This window comes from Amblyraja radiata, chromosome 6 (assembly GCF_010909765.2).
Source record: "Amblyraja radiata isolate CabotCenter1 chromosome 6, sAmbRad1.1.pri, whole genome shotgun sequence".
NCBI lineage: Eukaryota > Metazoa > Chordata > Chondrichthyes > Rajiformes > Rajidae > Amblyraja > Amblyraja radiata.
Window position 1 is genome coordinate 29975989 of NC_045961.1, and position 16106 is coordinate 29992094.

The 16106-nt window shown below is 39.1% G+C and overlaps 1 protein-coding gene across 2 annotated transcripts in view; it reads left to right on the plus strand.

The window, feature by feature from the left end:
* slc36a4 (solute carrier family 36 member 4) overlaps nt 1–16106 on the plus strand; it is a 290588-nt gene that overhangs the window by 50682 nt on the left and 223800 nt on the right. For both annotated transcript variants that reach the window (XM_033022426.1, XM_033022427.1), the window contains exon 9: nt 305–474. In XM_033022426.1, coding sequence (XP_032878317.1) covers nt 305–474 — 170 coding nt within the window. The remainder of the gene's footprint in view (nt 1–304; nt 475–16106) is intronic.

Below are 16106 nucleotides of genomic sequence, written 5' to 3' on the forward strand. Positions count from 1 at the left end.
AAAATATCTAAAGTTTAGAGTCAAAATAGGTGGTACAAAAGCACCTTTAAAGAAAAATGAAGTGAGGGTTGAGCACGAGTAGTATTGGGGAAATGTAGCCATTCTTGCAATGCAGAAGTATTTGACAAGTTACTGAGAAACAAAGTGCACTGGAAGAATGGAAATAATATACCTGTTTTCATAAATTTACAGAATCCATAATGTACTTGCAAAATTTTATTTTGATCATTTTTTAGTATCTGTTGACAGCAGCAGTATAGAGTTATTGCTAAAGCTTTATCTTTTATTTTTCATTTAAAAACAGGTTCTTCCATTAGAAAATAAAATGAAACAAAGAAAACAGTTTCCACAAGCATTAAACATTGGTATGGGCATCGTCACGGCTTTGTATGTTTCACTGGGAACCCTGGGGTATCTGCACTTTGGTGATAGTGTTCAGGGCAGTATTACATTAAACCTGCCACAAAACATATGGTAAGTGTCTTTTGACAATCTATAGTCATAATGCTATTTTTGAATTGGCTTAATGTACACATTTTGAAAATGTATTTTTGAGGATTGCTGCCTTGTTACATTTTGATTAATGTTTGTTTTAATTAAAATGGCATTATTCTAAGCACATCCATCATATTAAAATTGCCATAATCAATTCTTGTATATGCAGCAAATATATAATTTGTTAGATCTCTATGGTTTGGAACTGCTGTGAAATGTTGGATGGGTTTTATTTTTGGAAATGTGATTTACAAATGTGATTTTGTTTTAACTATAATTTATTACTGAGTTTAAAAAAAAGGCCTTTTCTAAACATGGGCTGTTGATCTCATAATTTAACAGACTATGATACTATCCATCTGATGGTAATGGGAGCAGAATCTATTCCACAAAAATCATGATGCTGCTGTACTTTCATCTTCAGCTTGTTTTCACCTGCATCCTGTTATTTATCGAATCATGTTTGCACATTTCCCAATCTCGCTGATTTTACTGGCTTGCAGCATACAAGATTAAAAATGATAGTCCTTGTCTCAAAATGTTTATGTCTTCACTCACAAACAAACTCTGTCTCAGCCTGCAAGCCACTAGGTTGCTGCATGCTCCTCACTTATTTAGTATCAGTTTTGACTTACTTGGCCACTGGCTTTACTAAATATCTCTGCCTTATTTCCTCTATGGCTTTAAAATCTCTTTGAATATTTTATTTTGTACTTGCTTTTCTCTCTCCTGCCTACTTGCTTGATTGATCAGTTTATTTGTTTCCTTTTATATGAAGTGTTTTCTGGAACATTACATGTAATCAAAATGGCACAAATAGAGGTGCATTGTTGATATCCCTTAATACCATGCCACCTCCTTTATTTAATCGGCTGTTTTGTGACTAATCAGATGAGTTCCACAATGATAATCCAAAATCACTGGTAATATTCTTGAATTGCCATGCAACAGTTCCAAATTAGAAGAAATGGTTTAATTTGTTTTTTCAAAATTCTGGTTTCTCAAATGCAGATAATCCTCTATGGCAATACAATTTCTTCAAGACATAGGACAACACTTAAATCAAATACATCGAAAATAAGTGAGAAAACAATTAGATCCTCCTTGGCATACAACTATCAATGCAATTAATGTGGGCATAATTGAAAATGTTTGTATATAATGCTCACCGAAAGTTCCATTCAGAGAATGAGTGAATGCAGAACAGTGAGAAACTATATCACAAACCTTCTGTCAATTAATAAAGTAAAGAGTAACCTGATCTTGGGCTCAGTTGTAATTGCGACCTGTTCCCCATAATTCTCAATTCCCCTCTCAAAAATCCTTTTTGTCAGGCTTGAATATATTAAATGACTGATTTTGTAGATCCTCAGTAGAAATTCTTCCTTGCGTGTTTTAAATGGGAGAACCCAGTTCTGAAGCAAGCTGCTTAGTTCCAGATTCCTTCATGAGGAGAATCAACCTCTCAGAATAAAATAACAGAATGGTTATGGTTCAGAAGCAGGCACTTAATTTAGTTAAGAGATGCAGCGTGGAAACATGCCCTTTGGCCCACTGAGTCCACGCCGATCACCCACTCACACTAGTTCTATATTATCCCACTTTCTCATTGACTTCCTACATACCAGGGGCATTTTACAGAGGCCAATTAACCTAAAAACCCACATGTCTTTGCGATGTGGGGATAGCTGGAGCACCTGGAGGAAACCAACGTGATCACAGGGAGAATGTGCTAACTCCGCACAGAGAGCACCCCAGGTCTCTGATGCTGTGAGGCAGCAGCTCTATCTGCTGTGCCATTGTGCTTCCATCAAGCCCATGTTGAATCTGTTCAAAAGAAATTCAGTTCATCTTGTTCCTGTACCAGTGTTGAGCTTCTGCTGTAGGAATAACTTAAGTCACGCACAGTGATTAAGATCCAACAACTTTATTAACGTTACAGCCTAGGTAACTTCATCTTAACACGTAACTCCAAAGTGAGGGAGAAAGGGCAGAGAAGCTTTCTGTTAAACTAGTGGGCGTAGCTACAAAGTATGACTCGTAACAGTAGTGACATTGATCTATATCCTCCCTCTTAAAGAATTAAATGTCATTACACAAATCCATTGACTAAATAAGGCATGCATAGCAATTGATAAGCTGGAGTAAAGTCAAACATAGCCCGGGTACTTCACGGTGGGCTTGCAAACACGACCAGCACGTGTGCGATAAAGACCATCTCCATTTTTCCCCACCGGGGATAGAGCCGGTGGCTTCACAGGTGGCGGAGATTGAACCAGCATTCCCGGTGATGAAACGGGACTGTGGCATAGGGGGAGGGGGTGTCACCATTGGCAAAGAAGCCGTTCCAGAAGTGGGTTGTTGTGCTGGTGTAGGCGGATCAAATCAGCTGGACACAGACTGTCTGGATAATACGGAGGTGGAGCTGGCTCATTCACAGGTAGGATGTGTTGTCTGTTACGCCTGTAGGTGCCGCCATCTCCACAGGTTCTCCCTGTCTGGCTTTGGGAAAAGAATAAATGCCTCTCCATGACCAAGTTAGTACGTAACTCAGATAACTGTCTGAATTTGCGTAGTAGGCAGTCAGGATCTGGGATAGACTCAGCGGGAGCGGTCTGGACACCAGCCAGGTCAAATCCAGCCGGTTCATAATGAAATCTTCTGGCACGTTGAGCAGGTTCTGTGCCTGCTAGATTAAGAAGAATTGACACTCGAACACCGGGAGCAGCAGCAGGGTGAGCCGCTTCAATGTAAATTGAGAAGTCTTCTTCAAATACGCACCACCGTTCTGCGAGGCCCTCGTCAAACACCAGGATCTCTGTTTTTCTGGGAGCTGAAGCCATAGTAATATATACCGGAGAAAACAACAAACTAAAATAAAAGCAATATAATTAAGCAGGGAGTGAGTCTGTTACTCTGACACCATGTTGAGTTTCTGCTGTAGGAATAACTTAAGTCACGCACAATGATTAAGATCCAAAAACTTTATTAACATTACAGCCTAGGTAACTTCATCTTTGCACGTAACTCCAAAGTGAGCGAGAAAGGCTGAGAAGCTTTCTGTTAAACTAGTGGGCGTAGCTACCAGGTATGACTCATAACATGAGTTACACTGATCTACAACCAGAGTCCCACAGCCCTACAAATACCTTATTTTCAGATGGATATCTCACACCATGTAGAATGTTACGGCCTCTATATCTACTCCTGGCAGCCCTTTTGAGACAAGGACCATTCATTATGCGTTTAAAAAAAAAAAAGGTTTTCTTACCTTTTGTCTTTCAGTTCTTACAATCACCTTCACTCTGGATTACCTTGTTCTTAACCATTTTGTCAATGGAAACAGTTGCACTCTATTTATTTTGTCTACATCCTTCATGATTTTATATCTTCTTGCAACCACCTCTGTTCCAAAGAAACAAGCCAGCTTCTCCAGTCTGTCCACGTAATTAAATCTCTCATATTTGTGGAATTTTAAAAATAAATATGCCTTGGCATCCTTTCTCTAAATCTTTTACATCTTAGTGTGTGATAAACTGGATACAATACTGTGGGGTTGTGGGTAGAATGGTGTTTTATAAATGATTATCCATGATTTCTTTGTTCTTGTGTGTGCCACCCCCCCTTGATAAAACTCAGAATCCTATTTGTATTTTCTCTATAGCCACTTTCTCAACTTCCCTTTGCATTTTCATTGGAAAATGGAAAACCCAGGTTGTTAATAAAACCTCAAATTCTTATGTTCCATGTTTGGACCTTGGCTATTATATGAGTGGAGTAATTGGGGCAAAAACATAATTGATCATTCGTGAACCGGGTACTGGGAACTATTTGCCACATGATGACGCTATTGTTGACACCTTATTGATAGTTGAGAACAGATTAATTGGGTGGTGTGTAATTAGTCAGATTGGATTGGAATAGTATGTGGGTAATCTTCCATATTGCCAGTAGATGCCAGTGTTGTAACTATACTCTAACTGCTTGTGTCTGAAGCAAGTCTTCATTAACTGCGTGTATGCAGTTACCACCGTAAAAGTCACTGTCATAGAGCATGGAAACAAGCCCTTTGGCTCAACTTGTCCAGTCTGAGCAGACTGTATAACTGAGCTCATCCCATTAGTTTGCATTTGGCCCATACCCCTCTAACCCTTTCCTATCAGCGTTCCCGTCAAAATGTATTGAAAAAAACAATGTTAATTTGGATAAAAAACACTGTGAAATTTCAGCCTGCCGTCAAACTGTAAAGCTTGGCATATTCTTGCATGCATCATCTGTTGAGCTAAACTAATGTTGACCAGAAATAAAAACTGCACATTACCACAAGTTACACACACTCTAATTCTCTGAGCATAATTTACGCTTGATTGTTCTACATGGTGGGCGAATTTCCAATTCGCTTTAACCATGATTAAATTAAATATCCAACTTGGTTTGTGGTATGTATTTCTGAAAGTTTGCATGCCTGTTAATACAGCAACTATTTACAGCAATTCAAATTAACTAGAACTATCTTTAATCAGACATTGGACTTTATCTTGCACTAAATGTTGCACCTTTTATCCTATATCGGTGTATTGTGGACGTCTTGATTGTAATCATATATAGTATTTTCTTTGACTGGATAGCACATAAACAAAAGCTTTTCACTGTACCTTGGTACATGTGACAATAATAAACAAAACTAACCATTATCCTAGGGCTTATTTCTACTTGGTTACTATTAACCAGTTTGTTGCTGCCTAGTGCACACTGCCTGCCACATTCACCTAATTTATCTAAATCTCTTTGGTCTATTGATTTTGTGCAAGTTACTTAAGATAAAGCAAACTTAATAATAAACCACTTCCCCTGTCAAATAATAAACCACTTCCCCAATGGGAATTTAGTGCATAACTCAGCCCAGTGCAATATCCTATGTAATCTATCCTTAAGTCCTTAAACGCCACAGATAGTCAAGTCGGGTATATTGCCATTATGAACAAGTATGGTGAGGCTACAAGTGCAGTGAAAATCTTGCTAGTAGCAGCACTACAGGTACGTAAACTCGGACAAAGTGTAAATTTACAAAGTATACAAGACAATGAGAAGAGTTTGTGCACAAAAAAATCAAGTCATTAGTGCAGAAAGGCAGTTAGAAAACAAGTCCATAGTAGTGCAAGAAAAGAGCTGATCCTTGGTATTCCGTTGCTAAGGTAAGATAAGGGTTATGCAGGTTTGTTTCAAGAACTTGATAGTTGTAGGTAAATAGCTGCTCCGGAACATGTTGGTGTGTAATTATGCTCCTAGAGCTAACCCCCTTAGTCTAGTTCAGTAAAACACTGAGTTAAGCACAGGGCCACTAAACTTTATTTTATGAAACAATAACAAACTCCCAATACGATACCTAACCACACCGCGGGGTCGATCCTTGTCTCTGCTTGTCCAAGCCCTTCAGCCCCATGCAAGCAAATACCTTCAAAAGGTTACACAGTCCCAAGCGCCCCTCCAGAAGATTGACAACGATCCTCATGGGGGTTACCTTTTATAGGTCATCGGGCCCAACAGGACAGAACTAAATGGGGGTGGTACCCCTACAAACCAATCACAGATATCGATTACATTAAAGTGTTATTGACAATTCCCCAACCCAATTACAAAGCACCCCTAATCAAGCAATGTAACATTCTCCCCGGGAGTATAAACAATTCAAACAAGGCTTCACACTTCAGCCAATCATCAAGCAGTAACATAAACACTGTGCAACATTATTAACAGTATTTACAACCCTTCTACAGTGAGCCAATCCTGATCAGAATCAGAATAGTACTTTATTTGCCAAGTGTGTTTTGCAACATACGAGGAATTTCATTTGGCAAGTCGGCCATACAAATAAAAACAACAGAACACACAAAGCACTTTGATCATGCATCTGCAACACCTTTGAGCTCCTCTGCAAAGTCATCATACATTTTAACAATAGAGAGAACATCTGGATCTTTCCCCATCCTGCATATCAATCTAGGGTTCAGACTAGCATGCGCAAACTCACAGTCTGCAGCTTTTCACAGACAGAGGCCAAGCAGGCCCTGCAGATGCAAAGATCCTCCATTTTTTGTAGCTCTATTTTGGCCAATATTAACATGTGTAGGGCTTCTGTTCTTCCTGCCGGTGGTAACATCAAGAAGAGGATGTGGGCCAGTTGGTGGGGATCCTTGATGATGGATACTGTCTCAATCAGATGCTTTCAATGGTGGGGAATGGTGTGCCCATGATGGACAGAGCTGACCCGCCACTCTGTACAGCCTCTTGTATTATTGTGCAATAGAACAGCACTTGTCCATGATGAAACCAGTCAGGAAACTTTCTACAATACATCTGTACAGTTTGTTAGAGTATTTAATGCCATGCTGAATCTCTTTAAACGTTGAAGAAACTAGGTGCTGATGTTCCTTTGTGGTTAGATTTATGTGCTGAGCCCAGGACGAGCCATCCAATATGTTAACACCCAGGAATATGATGTTGCTAACTCTTTATCCACCACTGATCACCAATGAAAACTGACATGTGGTCTCCTGACTTTCAGAAGTTAACAATTAGCTCCTTGGTTTTGTTGAGATTGTGTGAGAGGTGTTTCTCCTGTATGCTGACTCATACTCACCCGTGATTCATCCAACAGCAATGCTGTTTCTAGATGGCATTGGAGCTGTACTTGACCACACAGTCATGGGCGTAAAGAGTGTTGGGCAGGGGACTCAGCACTCATCCTTGAATCGCACCTGTGTTGATGGTCAGTGAGGCGGAGAAGTTTAGTTTAGAGATACAGCATAGAAACAAGCCCTTCGGCCAGCCGAGTCCACACCGACCATCTAACACATAAGTTATTTTATCTCACTTTCACATCAACTCCCTACATACTAGGGGCAATTTACAGAAGCTAATTAACCTTCAAAAATGCACATCTTTGGGTTGTGGGAGGAAACCAAAGCAGCTTTTTATAATTTATTCAAGGAATGTGGACTTTGCAGATGGAGCCAACATTTAATTGCCATCGAGAAGGTGGTGGTGAACTGCCTCCTTGAACTTCTGCACTTTGGCTGTGGGTATCACAATTATGTGAAGAGGGGGGTTCCAGGATGTTGACCCAGCAGCAATGAAGGAATGGTGATATATTCCCATCAGGATGGTCATGACTGCAGGGAAACTTCCAGGAGGTGGTGTTCCCATGCTTTTTTGTTCTTGTCCTTCTCGCTGGTAGAGATTGTGGGATTTTGTAAGGTGCTGTCCAAGGAGTCATAGTGATACAGCGTGGAAACAGGCCCCTCGGCCCAACTTGCCCACATCAGCTAACATGTCCTAGCCACACCTGCCTGTATTTGGTCCATATCCAACCAAACCTGTCCTATCCATGTACCTGTCTAACTGTTTCTTAAATGTTGATATAGTCCCAGCCGCAACTATGGGCCCTGATATATTAGACGATTGTTTGAATAGACATGCTGATACAAGCAAGTTGATATCTTGCATTTATAATACCCTTCTAAATATTGACACTCCACCTTCTGAGATTTATAGGCGAGCATGGGAGGACGAGCTGGGTCTACCCATTTCGAAAGATATATGGGATGAAAGCCTACAATACATACATTACTGTTCTTTAAATTCCAGGCATTGCCTGATACAATTTAAAGTATTGCATAGGTTATACTACTCAAAGACCAAATTGAACAAGATCTTCCCAACCTACCTCTTTGTGATAAATGTCACTTTCAAGAAGCCACCCTAACTCATATTTTGTATCCTGTATAAAAATACAAAACTTCTGGACGGAAATATTCAATATGATTTCTAAAACACTTAAAACTCAATTGGAGCCAAAATTAATAATATTAGGAATGTCAGAAGGCTGTCTTAATCTAGCGATATTTCAAAGACGCTTCCTTGACTACGGTTTAATAACTGCGAAAAAACGTATACTTAAATTCTGGAAAAATATAACAGTCCCCACAGTGAAGATGTGGATCACAGAAATGACAGAGACACTACATCTAGAAAAAATAAGGTTTGTCTTGTCTGACAAACCAGATCAATTTTCAAAAATATGGTCTTTTATTGAATTTCTTCAACAACATAATTGTTGAACATAAACTCAAAACCAATGGTAGGGCTGGGTGAGCGGGTTTCTTTTTCTTCTTTACTTTTTCTTTTTCTTTTCTTTCCTCTTTTTTCCTTCTTTTTTTTTCTATATAGTTATTAGCTTATAAAATGTTAAAACTGAAGTTGTACGAAAATTGTATAACTTTTATGTCGATCATTTTTTTGTACAATTGCTTCTAACAAAAATTTAAAAAAATTAAAAAGAGATACAGCATAGAAACAAACCCCTCGGTCCACCGAGTCCACACCGACCATCTAACACTAGCAATGTTACAAAATTTTGAGATTTTAAAAATCGTCTTTAATTTATTCCATCAGATAAAGCATAAAAATAAGTTAAATTTGACACCTAATTCACTTTCATATCTTCAGTATTAAAAAAGTTATGGCCATTTTCATACTCGGAAATTAGCATCTTGTTCCCTATTGCTTTTTCAATGACTTAACACAAAAGCTGTGATCGAGAACATTTAAAGGCCGATAACTTTCTTAAAATTTAAGAGAACTGAAATAAATTTTCAGTTATTATAGATTGAAGCATTCTGAAACAAATATGAAACAATCTTACTTTGATGACTTGAAATTAAAGCATATAATTAGTTAGTTACCTAATTGTAGCTAATTACAAAATTCAGTTACTAGATCTAAACATCTATCCATTTCTTAAGAATAGATTAACATTTTTAAATAGCCTGTGTCCAAATAACATTCACACAATAATTCAGAATATAACATAATTTTTAAATCTCATTGTCATGGGTTTATAGGCCAAATGGAAGGAATTTAATGTTTAATACCTGTAAATTAATGGCCATTTAAATAAGCTTGCGAGTGGGTTTTACTGGAACGGGACCATTTAGAACGTTCAGATGCGGTGAATTTATACCCCCATATCTGCAGCAAATGCACTGCCGGTTCTTTGGGGGGGAAAATCACCGTTTCGCAATGCAAAATGTGAATTAAATACATCTTAAGCAACACTTTTATACATAAAAATAAACTATTTTCTTTTACCTGGTCCTGCATAAAATCCGTCCCAGTTGTCGGCATTGACAGCTTCAGAAGCTGCTTTTAAAATCATTGCAGCGATTAACTTGTCGGGTGATTTTTTTTTTTAAAACACACAGAACGGCCGTAGGAACGATTCTTTAGCAAAATCTTGCACTCCAACAAATATAATTCAAGACCAGGTCGGGAAAAAACCCTGTTTTAATCCCGCCCCCCCTCAAACGCGCCAAAATCGCGCACAGGGCCAGTGGCAGAATTACAGCGCCGCTGAAGGTAAGTTTTGTAACATACCTACTAACACATAAGTTATTTTATCCCACTTTCACATCAACTCCCTACATACTAGGGGCAATTTACAGAAGCTAATTAACCTTCAAAAATGCACATCTTTGGGTTGTGGAAACCAAAGCAACTTTTTATAATTTATTCCAGGAATGTGGACATTGCAGATGGAGCCAACATTTAATTGCCATCGAGAAGGTGTGGTGAACTGCCTCCTTGAACTTCTGCACTTTGGCTGTGGGTATCACAATTATGTGGAGAGGGAGTTCCAGGGTGTTGACCCAACAGCAGTGAAGGAATGGTGATATATTCCCATCAGGATAGTCATGACTGCAGGGAAACTTCCAGGAGGTGGTGTTCCCATGCTTTTTTGTTCTTGTCCTTCTCGCTGGTAGAGATTGTGGGATTTTGTAAGGTGCTGTCCAAGGAGTCATAGTCATAGTGATACAGTGTGGAAACAGCTCCTGTAGTCACCTAAAAAGTCGCCTAAGTGGGACAAGCCCATTACGTAGTGCCAGATGCAAGTTTGCTGGGTCTTCATCTGTTGATTTGCTGTTTGCAGATTGGGGAGGCAAGCGTATATTTAGAAAAAAGTGTTTCCAGGAGACACAAGAGACTGCAAATACTGGAATCTTGAGCAAATAGCAAACTGCTGGAAGAACTCAGCAGGCCAGGCAATATTGTGAAGGGAATGGACAGACGATGACTTGGGCCAAGAACCTTTATATCAAGTTGGATTCCAGAATGCTTGTACTGTAGTGGATCCCTGCTCGAATAGAGGTTGGGCTTTGTAAATCTCAAAGCTCATCAGTACTTGCAGATTTTAATGAAAGCCATTTATTATGTAAGATTACCTTTTTAGATATATAAATATTTAAGTCAAATTTATTAAGGTGTCTTAATGCATTTAGACCTTTGTAGGATATAGATGTTTAAATGAAGGGTGCGTGGAGTGCAAAGAGGAGGCCTTGGAGATATCTGCATTTGCAGTTACCTTTGGGAAGTTTGTCCCTATCACTCATGCAAGATGAATTTGTTGATGTTTAAGATGTTTCTTTTATTCTCTCCTCTTTAGATTTTATAATGGAAATCAATTCTAAATGCATTGACAGCAATTCAAGGCATATCAGTCACATTACACTTACAATGTAATATAATGCAAAATTTACTTAATTGGGCAATAATAGTTGATGCGATCAAAAGTATTGTCGTGAGACACAGGATACTGACAGGGTTAGGGGTCTTAAAGATGGGCTAAATTCTGATTTTTTTTTTTGTAAAAAGGAGACTGAGGGGAGAATTACTTTCTTAATCATACCAGTATCTTTAATTTGACTACTACCGTTAATCGGACTTTACTGGGCTTTATCTTGCACTAAACTTTATCCTGTGTCTGTACACTATGGATTGCTTGAAGGTAATCTATATATATATATTACTAAAAGTCAGTTCTTGACCGGTTTTGGCCATCTGTGCTGCGATTTCCGAGAGAACGCCGCCACCTACGGCCGTCATTTTTGGCCACCTTGCTCAGAGCCCCCCTCCGCCGCATGTGTGCCGAGGATTTTTCCCGTCGATTAAAAATGACAGAGATATTAATGTTTTTACAAAATTCCCCATTCTCTCTGCTGCCCCCGCTGGCGGCAGGGGGGAGGGACTATTTATTTATTTATTTATCTATTTATTTATTTATTTATTTATTTATTTATTCCGAACAAGTAAAGACATTAACGACATTAATATTAACAAAATCGAAATTATCAAACAATTGGACATTACAATCAATATTTACAAAGCAATGAGAAGAACAAAATCAAAGTTCCAATGTCCAACTCTGTGTCTGTACAAGCTCGAAAAGGAGTGAGAAGAAGAATAACTTATTAAATCTCACCCCTTTTCCCCAACACTTCTACCATATCTAAAAATCAATTCATTACTATTAATAATACTACCCTAGGCAATTTCCCGTAATACCTACAGACATATATATACATACAACTATTATGTACATACAAACTTCATAACTGAAGTACCCAAACATAAGTAAACAATAGTAAAGCAATAGATAAACACTAACCCCCACTTGTCAACCATCCCCTCCATCCCTGTACCCCTTGAGAATTATTTTTATATATATCATTTTTAAATGATTCATGTTTGTGCATTGCTTCAATTCCCCGTTCAATTTATTCCACACTCCTACTATAAAACCAGGAAGTGGTGTGCCTCACTCACTCTTCAAGATGGAGGAAGGCAGAGGGTCACGTTTCTCTGAGCTGTGAATAACACTGAACACATGTCTACTCAAATGTGAGTGCGCTTAGTGGTTCTAAAATCCTTGCAGAATGTGTCTATTGGTTCTAAAGCTTGCAAAAAAAAAATGTCTATTGGTTCTAAAGCTTGCAAAAAAATGTCTATTGGTTCTAAAGCTTGCAAAAAGTGTCTATTGGTTCTAAAGCTTGCAAAAAATGTCTATTGGTTCTAAAGCTTGCAAAAAGTGTCTATTGTTTCTAAAGCTTGCAAAAAGTGTATATTGGTTCTAAAGCTTGCAAAAAGTGTATATTGGTTCTAAAGCTTGCAAAAAGTATCTATTGGTTCTAAAGCTTGCAAAAAATGTCTATTGGTTCTAAAGCTTGCAAAAAATGTCTATTGGTTCTAAAGCTTGCAAAACATGTCTATTGGTTCTAAAGCTTGCAAAAAGTGTCACTATTGGTTCTAAAGCTTGCAAAAAAATGACTATTGGTTCTAAAATGATTCATACCAGCGCTCCAGCGATTGGGTGTGGCTTGAAGTTGAAAGACACCACTTACTGCAAATGGTGGCATGAAGTTGAAAGGCTCTACTTACTGCAAATGGTGGATTGGTTGCTTTGGCTTGAAGTTGAAAGGCACTACTTACTGCAAATGGTGGCTTGGGTGTGGCTTGAAGTTGAAAGGCACTACTTACTGCAAATGGGGGTCGTGGGTGCATTGGCCTGAAGTTGAAAGGCACTACTTACTGCAAATTGTGGCTTGAAGTTGAAAGGCACTACTTATTGCAAATGGTGGCATGAAGTTGAAAGGCACTACTTACTGAAAATGGTGGCTTGGGATCTTTGGCTTGAAGTTGAAAGGCACTATTACTGCAAATGGTGGCTTGGGAGCTTTGGCTTGAAGTTGAAAGGCACTATTACTGCAAATGGTGGCTTGGGTGTGGCTTGAAGTTGAAAGACACCACTTACTGCAAATGGTGGCATGAAGTTGAAAGGCACTACTTACTGCAAATGGTGGCTTGGGAGCTTTGACTTGAAGTTGAAAGGCACTACTTCCTGCAAATGATGGCTTGGGTGTGGCTTGAAGTTGAAAGACACCACTTACCGCAAATGGTGGCTTGGGAGCTTTGAAGTTGATAGGCACTACTTACTGCGAATGATGGCTTGGTTGCTTTGGCTTGAAGTTGAAAGGCACTACTTACTGCAAATGGTAGCTTGGGTGTGGCTTGACGTTGAAAGACACCACTTACTGCAAATGGTGGCATGAAGTTGAAAGGCACTACTTACTGCAAATGGTGGCTTGGGTGCTTTGGCTTGAAGTTAAAAGGCACTACTGTAAATGCACTTACTTCCTGTTTGCACTGTATATTGATCTTAGATAAAACGCTACCACTTACGGCTGTGATTTTTGGCCATCTTACTCAGTCCCCCTCCGCTGATCAGATGCAGAGAATTCTTCCCATCAATGAAAAATAAAAGTGTTATTAGTTTTTTTTTAAATGTTGAGAATCTCTCTCCTGCCAATCACTCCATGAAAGCCACACCTTTTCCGGTGGGGGGGGGAGGGGTTATAAAACCTGGAAATGTGGGTGTGGCTCAGTGTCTGCAAGATGGAGGAGGGAGAGGTCACGACTCGCTGTCTTGAGTGGCTTTGCACCCTACTTCAAATGGTATGGAACTGCATTTGAATTTGGTGGCCTTGCACCCTGCTAGAAGTGGTAAGAAACTGCACTTGAATTTGGTGGCCTTATACCCTGCTTGAAATAGAATTTCAAGGATTAGCCGTGAGTCAACTACCAGCCCACCAGCCGTGAGGGAGTGAGTTGCCAGCACAACAGGCTTGATTGACTGAGACGCCAGCCCAAGAATCCATTTGGCGCACTTTCTGCATACTAGCCCTCTGGAAACCAGTCCCTTCAGCCAACAATACCCATACTAGCGCTCCAGAAAGCCCCCCCCCCAACTGGCCACCAATATTACAATTGGTGAAGAGGTGGAATATTGCGTTGGATGACCAGCCCTCCTGTGTGATGCTGGGACCCAACATGTCCCACTTAGTCTAGTCATGTATAGTCTGTTTGCTGACTGGATAGCTCGCAACAAGAAAGCTTTTCACTGTACCTCGGTACATGTGACAATAATAAACAAAACTAAAAGAGGTTCATAAAATTGAAAACTCTGGATGTGGTAAATAATAAGGTACTTTTATCCCTTTATTGTGGGGTCAGAAACTAGAGGGCTGTTGAGGTAAAATGGGGAGAAGGATTGGGGGCTGTTCAGGTAAAATGTGTTCACCCAAGACCTTACCAGTGTCTGGATGTCGATGCCTGATGGGGGTGGTGCAGCCAGAAGTCTCCACTGCTTTTTTTAAATAGATGCCGGGATGAGAATTTGATGTGCAGTAACCTGCAAGCATGCAGACAGTTGTGAATTGAGCTTTGGTATCCTAAATTTATTGATTTTGTGATGTAACAACACATATCATGCTGTTGCTACCATCGCAAGAATGTTTATTTAGGATTAATTGGTGAAATGATCCTAGATGGGAGCAATGATTGCAAATGTTGTATCACAGGTTTAGCTGCGTTTTGTTTAGCAATTAATAGAAGGGTTAATTACGACTGTACAGCAGAGCAGTCATAATATGTTTAATATTGTATTTGCAACATAATGTTGCCCGTCTGTGATTCTGTAGAGTTCATATGTATTTTGTCTCATTGCACTACATTTTCTTCTTGGGCTTGGGTGGGAAGATGAAACAACACAAAATTATACAGGAGGCATTTTACTTGGTTTAAAAAAAAAAGAAATATTTTTTCCCCAAAAAACTTAAATAAGAACGCTTTGAAATATAAGCTCGCTGGGAGTCATGGGTGGAATATATTTATCTTAGCTGAACCTATGGTTCTTTAATTCTTCACCAGTCACTTGTTTTAACTGATCATACTATTGATAATTCTGTTGGTTGAAGGTTTGCTTTCTCTGGGCAAAAGACCTGAGGCTGTTTCTTAAAATGAGGAAAAACACAGATGGATCACCAGTATCCTCCTTGGTAAGAGCACTATAAGATTGTGACTTTTCTGAAAAGGCAGGTGTCATTTTCTGAGAGTCTATGAAACGCATGTCAAAACATTTAAAAGGTATAAACACAGCGAATTGGTGCAAGAGTAGGCCGTTCGGCCCTTCGAGCCAGCATTGCCATTCAATATGATCATGGCTGATCATCCAAAATCAGTACCCTGTTTCTGCTTTCTCCCCATATCCCTTGATTCCGTAACCCTAAGAAATTTAACATGGGAAGCTTTTTATGGTGAAAAAAAAACTGCATGACATCATTTTTATCATGTGATGATTTTTCCACACATCGGTAGTCGTTGTTGGCTCAAGAGTAACTCGGGAGAGGAACTTGGTACATCGCAGAAATGAGAAGTAAACGGCAAACTTAGACATACACGTGGGAACTCGTTTAAACTCGTGAACATAAACTTGGAATCTCATTACTAATTGTTATCAGTTAAATGCATTATTATCACCAAAGTAAAGTTTTTAGGTTTGACTATGGTTGAATTAAAGGTAACTGTTTTCTTGTGCTATGTTAAAAATGATTTTGGGCTTATTACTTTGATTGTATCGTAAACGTTAAGGATTCAAGTATATTGATGAGTTTATGAATTATATTAATCCTTATATGTATTTAAATATTAATGAGGATATCTTCAATATAAACCTATTCTTGGGCAGAGAGGTTAGTATTTATTCAATAAACTAAATGGAAAGGATTGGTGTTTGGATATCCTTTGACTTTTTGTGTTTGATTTTTCCTAGTGAGGATGATGTGCTGGGCAGTGCCAGTATTTTTCATTGATGTAATACGGACGGAATCTCAATTTGCATACTCCAAGCACTGTCCTGTGACTGGTGCATAATTTTGCAA